At 38.6% G+C, this 12227-nt stretch overlaps 1 protein-coding gene and 1 long non-coding RNA gene across 2 annotated transcripts; both read right to left on the minus strand.

Moving 5' to 3' along the window:
• Positions 1 to 624: 624 nt before the first annotated feature.
• Positions 625 to 7045, minus strand: LOC143710786 (uncharacterized). Its single transcript, XM_077201949.1, has 9 exons — positions 4804 to 7045; positions 4586 to 4704; positions 3751 to 3873; positions 3602 to 3667; positions 3347 to 3435; positions 2300 to 2405; positions 2005 to 2110; positions 1101 to 1156; positions 625 to 971 (listed from the first exon to the last, which is right to left on the minus strand). Exons 1-9 carry the CDS (start codon positions 7043 to 7045, stop codon positions 888 to 890), a joined length of 2991 nt encoding a protein of 996 aa, XP_077058064.1. The 3' UTR covers positions 625 to 887.
• Positions 7046 to 9135: 2090 nt separating this feature from the next.
• On the minus strand, positions 9136 to 10886 carry LOC143710869 (uncharacterized). The gene is made up of 3 exons (XR_013194666.1): positions 10859 to 10886; positions 10643 to 10766; positions 9136 to 9327 (listed from the first exon to the last, which is right to left on the minus strand). It is a non-coding gene; the product is annotated as an uncharacterized LOC143710869 (long non-coding RNA).
• Positions 10887 to 12227: the final 1341 nt, after the last annotated feature.

Consider the following 12227-nt stretch of genomic DNA (forward strand, 5'->3'; position numbering starts at 1 on the left):
TTTTCTTTTCTTTTCTTTTCTGCTTAGCTGCAAAGCCAGCTGGCCTATGTATTGGCTCATATTGTCACTTACACCGAAATATTTATGATATTCCAATAAACTTATGAAAAAAAAAAATATTGCATGAATCAGAATCAGAATCAGCTGTATTGCCAATTGTGCTTTTGCACACACTTGTCTTGGTACTGAAGCTTCCAGTGCACTAACAAATACAACAAGAAACATACTAATACAATGATAAGAATAAAATATTAAAGTATAGACATGATAGGTTTAGTCACAATGAACATTTACAGATTATGAACATATTTACAGTATTATGAATAATATTAATAGATATCAACTGTGTTAAGAAAGATTGCACTAAACAGTGGGAGCCTGGGAGTATTACACTTACAGGCATATGCCTTGGGAGGGATTTAACTGTTCAAAAGGGAAATGGCATGTGGGAAGAAACTGTTCCTGTGGCTATAGTGTTCTGAAAACACTAATGTTGCGTTAGATTTAGGGGGTATTATTTGGGCAGGCCTGTTTTTCCCCCCTGCCTGGATTATACCCCCCTATTTCTTCTCTCTAAATACACAAATGGTTCCTAAAATGAGTCTGATACACCTACACCAGCAATACTGTTCAATGCAACATTTTATTCTATTAAAGTTTAGTTTGATTTATACAGACAGCTCTGCTATTCAGGAGGGTAATACCTGAGTGCATGAAAATACAAACTTTTTCCATTATTCACAGAAAAGGAAAGACTTATAAATATCCACAAATACAATATTTGTGTATGTGCAGTACTATCCATTGTTTGAATAATGAAAAATAAAAATAAAAACTGAAAGAACAAGGGTATACAAATGTGTTTTTCCTTCATGTCTGTTTAACTTTCAGGCATAACACAGAAAGTGAACTTTTGATGTCCCTCGGACACATGATTGGTGGTACCATCGACCGCAGCAGTCACACGCTATCTGAAATTTAGAAAAAACTCAATAACTTTCTGCAAGGCACTATACAGACACAGTTACAACTGATGGAATTGTGATAAATGACAGTTAGTAATATTAAAAAACGTCAACTAGTTAACAGCAACTACTTACCCAGTCAGTATCACCACTTTCCTCCCCACAGACATGGCACAAATTGCTCAGGTCATCTAAAATAACCAATTCAAGTAAGATGTAGTGAGAAGACTTATTAATGTAGAAGTACATTAAGTCAATCATTGTACACTATGAATTGCAAAATGTATTCTGCTAAACTAATCTAAGCAGACTGTAAAGATAACATAATAATTTAACTAATTCATTTTAAAGCTTCTATAAAATACTTTGCAAATAGTTAGTAAAAAAACTACTATTTTAAATGTTTTTGAAAGAAGTCTCATATTAATTCATATTAACTTGTACAAAAATGGCATTATAGGACCCCCTTTAACAGCTGATGACTCTGCAACATTCTTCATAAACAAAACAACAACCATTGGTGGCCAATTCTCCTCACAACAAACTGACAAACACATCATAACTAATATACACTCTCTCTCTTGCCTTTCTCCATAGACTTCGTCATACTCAGATTCTAGTCAGAATGTGAGTCTGATACTGCTCCATTGGGCTGTGATTATGGGGCGTGTTTCAACCGAACCAGGAAAGAAAATGCCTCTGAATTCAGTAACTTGTTATTTTAAAAAAAAAGTAATCCGTTATTTTAAGGAAAGGAAAATCCCGACTGCAGCCTGTTTTTTTGTCCGACAGTAGTATGCCTAGGTCTACTGTGCCACCTGTTCTCTTAGCAGGCCTTCCGACATGTTCTATCAAGCCTTTGCAACTGATCCAGAATGCAAATGATGCACAATGATTAAATATAAATGTAAATTAATATTTTCTCTGTATATTTGATCCAATAAATTCTGGCTTGGTTAGCATAGGAGACTTCTTTAAAAAAAACATTTAAACCAGTAATGTCTCCAAATCTTTGACCAGTACTGTACATTACATGTACCACTGTTTTGGAGAAGAGTCACAGCTATTGCTTTCCTCAATTCTTCCACTCCTTCTGGTGTGTTAAGGAAAACAATTGGCTCCTCGCTAAGTACAAATTCAGCAAACTAAAAAGGAAAAATATCACCAAAAAAAAAAAAAGAAATATTGTAAAGTTAAGTAAAATAAAACATGAATTTGACATTAGCAGACCATGTACACCATAATTAGCAACTTAATTGAGTTTCCCGAGATCATACTTTAGGCCATTGACAGTTTGGAACAATGCCATAAATTATCTATTAAATATCACTTACTTTCAAAGCAAAGACACCGCAGGACGTGCCATCTTGTTGTTTTGGGTGAGGCAGCGTATCGCAGGACCACCTTGAAAAATTGCATCCCTTTTGTCGCATAAAAGCCCTTAACAAATAAAAAAATATTGTCAATATTGTGATACTGGAACAACTAATTTTACTGTAGAAATACTGTAGAGATGAGTTATGCACATTAGAAACAATTTTTTTTGATTAAAGAGATACTCCACCAGTTTTTCTTATTAAACTATGTTATTCCCTTAACTAAGACGAGTTGATACATACCTCTCTCGTCTCATTTCGTGCACTATATCGCTCTGTATTGCCGCAAAACTATGTTAGCACTTAGCTTAGCCCATGCATTAAATATGGGCCAAGCAGAGAAGCGACCAAACACTTCCACGTTTTCCCTATGTAAACACAGTTACTCGAGTAGTGTAATTTGACCTGGGCTGGTGACACAAAATAAACCGTTGCGCTTTTCTAAGCGTTTAAAATTGATGACTATATTGTATGGCGGAATACCATAACAAGTGCTTTTGAGCACTTCGACTTGGCGCAATAATATCTTCACTCGTGAAAAGTCCTCTTACCGGCTCCCGCTTCCTCTCGTTGTATTGACGAAAATGTCAGAGGGAGAGGAAGCGGGAGCCGGTAAGAGGACTTTTCACGAGTGAAGATATTATTGCGCCAAGTCGAAGTGCTCAAAAGCACTTGTTATGGTATTCCGCCATACAATATAGTCATCAATTTTAAACGCTTAGAAAAGCGCAACGGTTTATTTTGTGTCACCAGCCCAGGTCAAGTTACACTACTCAAGTAACTGTGTTTACATAGGGAAAACGTGGAAGTGTTTGGTCGCTTCTCTGCTTGGCCCATATTTAGTGCATGGGCTAAGCTAAGTGCTAACATAGTTTTGCGGCAATACAGAGCGATATAGTGCACGCACTGAGACGAGAGAGGTATGTATCAACTCGTCTTAGTTAAGGGAATAACATAGTTTAATAAGAAAAACTGGTGGAGTATCCCTTTAACACCTTAAAAGACCTTGTCATATCCTGGCATCGTTTCTGTTTTGCAGAACTTTCTCCCCGAGGATCAAGGAACAAAGCCCTCCTTTGAGATGGCAGCATAACCTTTAAAGATTTTAAACAGTTTTGGCCAGACATCTCAAACAGACTATTTCAAGAATTCCCCAAATATGTCAGTACACCCTAACTGTTATAACGGCTCCAAATTCATTATAAATATTCATGTCATATTTCCCCTACAAATGTAAAGTGATTTTTTTCATTTGTTTACCACAAGTGTCCAGTGGTGATGGTCATTCACAATGCCAATGAGGTACTTGTACAATGTGGGATTAACCTGAATTTCAAAAAAGAGGGCTGAAATATGTTCTGAATTCGATGTTTCATAATTGGTACATAAATAAACCTGAGCAAACCAACCTTTAATTTTGATTTGTTTCCATTCCAAATGTTGGTCATTTCGAATGAGTCAATTTGGAATGCTTGCTCTTTTGATTGTGTATTGAAACGCCTCACAAGAAGACGCATGTATGCATTAATAACCTTAAACAAGGAAGTAAAACAATGAGGGATTAGCAGTGGAAGTTAAAGGGATGGTAAATCAACCTAGGGTCATTTGCACCATGACATTGAGCCAAACACGCCCCAGAAGCCTTTTTTCCCTTGCTTGAACAATATTAAAATTAGAGTTTATTTAGAGTTATCAGACATATGGCTTAGTGCAGGCGGTAATGGCTCCATATATGTATCTCGTAAATTAACTCACTATGAATGCCCAGAATGGTACCAAACCTCTACAGTAGTACAAATTCTGTAGGTTCTGTACTCAACAAACGAGGCATTGGAAAGTTTGTACGTACATCAGGAGTTTATTTAAATAACACTTGCCTGACGGCAAATGCTACTGCTAACATGGATGTTGACGTCACTTCTGTGAGTTGAAAAAAGCACCTAAAAGTCCTGACAGAAAGCGATCCATAAGTAAGTAGTGTAAAGACGCCCAGTTCCAGGAATGAACTAATATTTTGTTAAGAATTATGAACTACTGCACTAAGCCATACGGCTGATAACTTTAAATAAGCTCCAATTTTAATATTGTTTATTAAGGCAAGGGGAAAAAAAGGCTTCTGGGGGGTGTTTGGCTCGATGTCATGGTGCAAATGAACCTAGGTTGATTTTACTCCGAACCATCCCTTTGACATTTGATATCTACAATTTAAATCATAGAACATTTAAAAAGACTTAAACATCTTACCTCACTTTCAAGCTCATTATTTGGGGCAGTTTTATTAATGTCTTTAAAAAACATTTTATACGGCCCAATTCTGGAGAGCAATACATAGACATCTTTTCCTGCCCATGCCTCTTGAACAACTGTATTGATAGATGTCATAAGAAATGTTAAATGTGAGAAAACATGATTTTTTAACTTTCATTGGTTTATACCTTTACTTTGTTCTGATACTGACTTACTGCTGATAAGTTGGTGCTGTACTGCTGTTGCTGGGGTGGGTGGTGATGATGAGACAGATATAGTGGGGGAGACAGGTGATGCTGCCACTTTGGAGATGATAGGTGAGGGTGGCACAGATCCAGATGTGGAGGCAGGTAATGCAGCCACTTTGGAGATTGTAGGTGATGATGAAACCGATATAGCGGGGGAGACAGGTGATGCAGCCACTTTGGAGATGGTAGGTGAGTGTGGCACAGATCCAGATGCAAAGACAGGGATGCAGCCACTTTGGAGATGGTAGGAGAGTGTGGCACATATGCAGATGCAAAGACAGGTGATGCAGCCACTTTGGAGATGGTAGGTGAGTGTGGCACAGATGCAGATGCAAAGACAGATGATGCAGCCACTTTGAAGATGGTAGGTGAAGATGGCACAGATCCAGATGCAAAGACAGGTGATGCAGCCACTTTGGAGATGGTAGGTGAGTGTGGCACAGATCCAGATGCAAAGACAGGTGATGCAGCCACTTTGGAGATGGTAGGTGAGTGTGGCACAGATGCAGATGCAAAGACAGGTGATGCAGCCACTTTTGAGATGGTAGGTGAGTGTGGCACAGATCCAGATGCAAAGAAAGGTGATGCACCCACTTTGGAGATGGTAGGTGAGTGTGGCACAGATCCAGATGCAAAGACAGGTGATGCAGCCACTTTGGAGATGGTAGGTAAGTGTGGCACAGATCCAGATGCAAAGACAGGTGATGCAGCCACTTTGGAGATGGTAGGTGAGTGTGGCACAGATCCAGATGCAAAGACAGGTGATGCAGCCACTTTGGAGATGGTAGGTGAGTGTGGCACAGATCCAGATGCAAAGACAGGTGATGCAGCCACTTTGGAGATGGTAGGTGAGTGTGGCACAGATGCAGATGCAAAGACAGCTGATGCAGCCATTTTTAAGATGGTAGGTGAAGATGGCACAGATCCAGATGCAAAGACAGGTGATGCAGCCACTTTGGAGATGGTAGGTGAAGACGGCACAGATCCAGATGCAAAGACAGGTGATGCTGCCACTTTGGAGATGATAGGTGAGGGTGGCACAGATCCAGATGTGGAGGCAGGTAATGCAGCCACTTTGGAGATTGTAGGTGATGATGAAACCGATATAGCGGGGGAGACAGGTGATGCAGCCACTTTGGAGATGGTAGGAGAGTGTGGCACATATGCAGATGCAAAGACAGGTGATGCAGCCACTTTGGAGATGGTAGGTGAGTGTGGCACAGATGCAGATGCAAAGACAGGTGATGCAGCCACTTTGAAGATGGTAGGTGAAGATGGCACAGATCCAGATGCTAAGACAGGTGATGCAGCCACTTTGGAGATGGTAGGTGAGTGTGGCACAGATCCAGATGCAAAGACAGGTGATGCAGCCACTTTGGAGATGGTAGGTGAGTGTGGCACAGATGCAGATGCAAAGACAGGTGATCCAGCCACTTTGGAGATGGTAGGTGAGTGTGGCACAGATCCAGATGCAAAGACAGGTGATGCAGCCACTTTGGAGATGGTCGGTGAGTGTGGCACAGATGCAGATGCAAAGACAGCTGATGCAGCCACTTTGAAGATGGTAGGTGAAGATGGCACAGATCCAGATGCAAAGACAGGTGATGCAGCCACTTTGGAGATGGTAGGTGAAGACGGCACAGATCCAGATGCAAAGACAGGTGATGCAGCCACTTTGAAGATGGTAGGTGAAGACGGCACAGATCCAGATGCAAAGACAGGCGATGCAGCCACTTTGGAGATGGTAGGTGAGTGTGGCACAGATCCAGATGCAAAGACAGGTGATGCAGCCACTTTGAAGATGGTAGGTGAAGATGGCACAGATCCAGATGCAAAGACAGGCGATGCAGCCACTTTGGAGATGGTAGGTGAAGACGGCACGGATCCAGATGCAAATACAGGTGATGCAGCCACTTTGGAGATGGTAGGTGAAGACGGCACAGATCCAGATGCAAAGACAGGTGATGCAGCCACTTTGGAGATAGTAGGTGAGGGTGGCACAGATCCAGATGTGGAGGCAGGTGAAGCACCACTTTGAAGATGGTAGGTGAAGACGGCACAGATCCAGATGCAAAGACAGGCGATGCAGCCACTTTGGAGATGGTAGGTGAGGGTGGCACAGATGCAGATGCAAAGACAGGTGATGCAGCCACTTTGAAGATGGTAGGTGAAGATGGCACAGATCCAGATGCAAAGACAGGTGATGCATCCACTTTGGAGATGGTAGGTGAAGACGGCACAGATCCAGATGCAAAGACAGGTGATGCAGCCACTTTGGAGATGGTAGGTGAGTGTGGCACAGATCCAGATGCAAAGACAGGTGATGCAGCCACTTTTGAGATGGGAGGTGATGATGAAACTGATATAGCGGGGGAGACAGGTGATGCAGCCACTTTGGAGATAGTAGGTGAGGGTGGCACAGATCCAGATGTGGAGGCAGGTGATGCAGCCACTTTGGAGATGGTAGGGGAAGACGGCACAGATCCAGATGCAAAGACAGGTGATGCAGCCACTTTGGAGATGGTAGGTGAGTGTGGCACAAATCCAGATGCAAAGACAGGTGATGCAGCCACTTTGAAGATGGCACAGATCCAGATGCAAAGACAGGCGATTCAGCAGCTGGACAGTTTTTTTGTGATGCAGTTGGTGTCGATCTTTTCAATCTTGTGTGGAATGCGTGGCATCTCCTCAGTGTACAATCTCAAGTTGTCAATATTAATTTTTGGCCAAATGACCCCTCTCTCATCTATCAGATCGGCATTCTTGCCTTTAATGTTTTTTAATTTGTATGGACCCAAAAAATTTGGATCCAATTTTCCGCCTTTTCTTTGCTGGCTCCGAACATTACACCTCCATACCTTGTTGCCCACAGAGAATTTCACTTTCTTTGCATTCTGTTCTTTCCTTGTCATTCTTTTTTGAACCTGAGCAGTGTGGGTAAGGGCAGTTTGAAGAATTTCATCAAGTTTCAGGACATCCTCAGTCATTTTTTCGATTCCTACGACAGCTTCAACAGAGCTGTCAATCTGAAAAAAAAGGAACATTTGCTTCTATTTTAAAATACCTGATCATCTCAAATTCATGTAAGTTTATACTGAATGCAATACATACACATAAAAATGAAACCAAACACAGAAGACAACAAACACCCACTTGACAATTTTCAGGGACCTCAGAGGGATACCGTGCCTCACGACCAAACATCATATAAAATGGAGATAACTTTGTCGTCATCTGTTTTTTTGTCCTTAGTCCAAACATGACAGCATCAAGGTGTTTGTCCCACTCCTTTGGTTTTTTGGAGACCAATTTGCTGAGAGCCCTTAATTTACATTAAAATAGTTTTAGCAGAAGATACTGTCTCTATAAATATATTTGAATACCATATTTATTTTATAACAGTTCTTGCTAATGCCATTATAGCTTTAAAATAACCAAATAACATTTTCTAACAGGCTTATTTAAGATATCCTTAAAGATAAGGATCTTTGTATAAAAATGTATGTACAGTATAAATTTAGTATGTACAGTATAAACAGTATAAATGTATGGTCCCATTCATCTTTTCGATTAGACCGTTAGTCTGGGGGTGATAAGGTGAGCACAAACTCCTTTTGATGCCAAGAATTTTGGACACATTTTGGTTGATCTGATAATTAAAACATTTTTTTTTTTAAATTATAATCAATTTAGGTAAATATTTTTCAAAACTACATTTGAGCAGTACAGCTTTTATTTACCTGATTAACAAACTCCCTCCCTTGGTCTGTGAGTATGCGTTTTGGTGCCTCAAACTGATAAAAAAACTTAATAATACATTTTGAGACCTCCTCTGCAGACTTATTTCTAAGTGGATAAGCCTGTGGCCATTTGGTCAAGTAATCGATCATAACACAAATATATTGATGGCCACTGTCTGTGAGGGTGAGTTTCCCAATCAGATCCATCCCTAAAAGTTCAAAAGGGTGTGTAACCTTGCAAGAAATGTGGTAAAGGATAATTAGATAAAAATATTCAGTAAATTGTGTAAATATTCTAACTTGGTGCAGATGTAGGGGAAAGAAAGAAAAGAAGGTAGGAAGGACGGACAGACACAGTAGATAGATAGATAGATAGATTGATTACCTGTATAGGTGTAATTTTAACCTCTTCTTTAATTGACTCTTTGGTTGCCTGACATGCAACACATTCATCCACCTGTTTAAAAAGAAGTTATCAGTTAACATATAGAAGAAAGACTTTATTAAATTTATGGACTTTTATTAAAAACCTTCAATGGCTTCATTGCCCATTTGTCAAGATCCACGGACATCCCTGGCCAGTAAAATCTTTTGGATATGACATCTTTGGTTTTTTTCTGTCCACAATGTGCACCAATGCTGCTAGCATGAAACTCGATAAAACATTTATTTGCATCCTCTGCACCACAGACAACCTTCAATCTCAGTTCACGGGCGGTACCTTTGTATCTTCTGTAGTACAGCTGACCATCTGAACGATTGAAAAACTATTAATTAAAGCATCAAACATGAATATGACATGACAATGTAAAGTGCAACTAGACATCTCTCCATCGGGTCCCTTGTCAAACAATGTAAAACAAACCTTGTAAATAAGGAAGTTTAACATGATATTAATTAATACAATGAAAATGAAAACAGGCCTGGTAAAATTGTAATAACATTTGCTAACGCTTTAGATTACAGCCCGGAAAGTACTGCGTAATTAAAGCGATTTTACAGCGTAACCTTCGGTAATTATAGTGTACCTATAACATACTTACAATATAAGTATAAGGGAACAATATTTTAAGTTTGGGGAATAAAGGGGTAACAACCAGGAGAATTAAACAAATATTTATACTGTAAGTATAGAACTAAGGGGTACTTATTCTACTATTATGATATAACAATCTTACATTAGGGAGCAATTTAGCAAGAACAGACACTGTGTACCTTTTTGAAATAATGGTGAACCAGTACATACTGTATAGCCTTTTTAAAAATTACAGGGTACATATCTATGCATTTATAAAGTGATATTTTTTACAAAAGTTCACTGAAAACGAAAACTATTGCAACTTTTGCTTAAATATTGGGGAAAGATACTCTTGTTTCATGTAGTGGTGCTTGTTACCCTCTTGTTCCATGTAGTTACAGGGTAAGTACAATAAAAATGCATACACACAATCTTATATCACTGACTCGGAAACCTTTATTTATTATACAAGCACCACTTACCCTGTAACCACATGAAACAAGATATATTTCCATTCCCAGTATTTAAAAATATTGCAATAGTCTTAGCTTTTCTTGTCTTGAAACATGTTAGCCCAAACTTAAACATCTGCACTTTTGCTATAATGTTTTTTATTTATTTTTTATTGTATTTGCATAGATATGTACCCTGTAATTCTTAAAAAAGCCGATACAGTATGTATTGGTACACAATTATTACAAAAAGGTACGCAGTGTATGTTCTCGCTAAAATGCTCCCAAATGTAAGATTGTTATATCATAATAGTAGAATAAGTACCCTTTAGTTCTATAATACTTAAAGTATAAATATTTGTTTAATTCTCCTGGTTGTTATCCCCTTATTCCCCAAACTTTACATATTGTTCCCTCATACTTACATGCAAGTGTATAGGTACACTATAATTACAGAAAATTACACTGTAAATTCCTCTTAATTACACAGTACTTCAGTACTTTCCGGGCTGTAATCTAAAGCGTTACCTAACATTTTATGTTGCAAATGGGTTTTATTATTTTTTTTATTTGATTAATCACATAGTTTTAGTCACCTTCAATGTCATAAATAGCAGTTTTTTTCCGGAAATTGGACTTCTGATCCTTGGGTAATCCCTGAGGATACCCACCACCTATTTTGTAGGTCACAATAGCACTGTATGTTGCAGGATCCATAAACTACAGAACAAAAAGCACAAATTAATAAGTAAGGGTTGGTTGTCGAGAGGGGTTTATTGGCACAGATTTAATTGATGGTATTTTATAATCACCTTCACAAAAGTGTAACATAAATGCTGTGATGTGCACGGATCCTGTAAAGGGCCTTTAAATGTTAATATATTATAATTCATTCATTCATTCATTAATATTGACTTCTGAAACTACACTCAAACTAAAACATAGATAGCCAGACACATATTTTTACAATATTTTGCATTTAAAGTAGTAAATAATGATATCACTTCTATATTTTGATGTAAGATCTGCAATGCAATGATAAAGTTACCATAGCTAACAGGCATAATTTACAAAAAAAAAAACGGAGAAACTATACTGTCTAGCATACACAAATCTCTCATAAAGTAATTTATTTTCTTTTTCTTTTTTGTTGCTTTCATGACATCCTCATAGTTGGCTTATAATGTTTGTTCCACCACAGTGATTTAACACACATGTTCAATCAACCCCCGTCAGCCCTACTCTAAAGGCCATTGCACACCGAGTCCGAAATTTTAGTAAGCGTTTTTTCGTATTCGTGATTCGGAGGCTGTGAATTGTCAAAACACCATTCAAACTGCTTGCAACGGATGCGAAAAACGCCGAATTTTTTTATGACGCACGAAGGTTTCGGAGGCGGTGTGCAAGCGTGATTGACAACGTGAGGTCGTATTTTTTAACATGCGAAAGTTTCGGACGCGAATTTCGGACTCAGTGTGCGTGCAATGGCCTTAAATCTGCCTACAATGTGACAATGGAAACATATTTACCTTTCAAAAGGACGATATCGATGGAAAGAAAAGTTCTTCTGCACAGCTGCTTTTAGATCCTGTATATTTACGTCTACGCATAGGCCTACTAACTCCTTGAAATTAAATGTGTGCAGTTTTTAAGAAAACTAACAGTGTCATATAATCTGTCAATTAAGATATTATCCTAATTACATGTGTAATACTCCTACCGTTTTACACCTCCTCTTCGGCACACACTCACAGCATCATCGCACCCAGGGCCGAGTCCTGATTGGTCGATCGTTCACATGATCAGGTGATGGACAAAACATGACGCTTTCAAATTGTACAACAAGGACAGCAAGAACGAAGTAAAATAGTAAAAAAGGCACAGCTTTATTTGTGTTCTCATTTGTATGCATTGTTATTTAAAGTTGAATTGTAGCCATATTAGTTTTATTTTATTACATTGACAATCGATTAATAAACTTTCTAGACATTAATATTCAATTTATATTCAACAAAATAATTTTTACAGAATAACAAAATCACATTTAATAATGTCCAAAATACAACAAAACCAACTGAAAAAAAAAAGTCCTAGTTAAAGAGATTTGTTTATTAACTCTGATTACAGTGTATGTGGCCTACTTATACTTGAGGGGATGACATACTGCACAGAAACACATTG

Source organism: Siphateles boraxobius, unplaced genomic scaffold (genome assembly GCF_051911475.1).
Source record: "Siphateles boraxobius isolate OS27281-9 unplaced genomic scaffold, OSU_SipBor_1 48, whole genome shotgun sequence".
Classification (NCBI taxonomy): domain Eukaryota; kingdom Metazoa; phylum Chordata; class Actinopteri; order Cypriniformes; family Leuciscidae; genus Siphateles; species Siphateles boraxobius.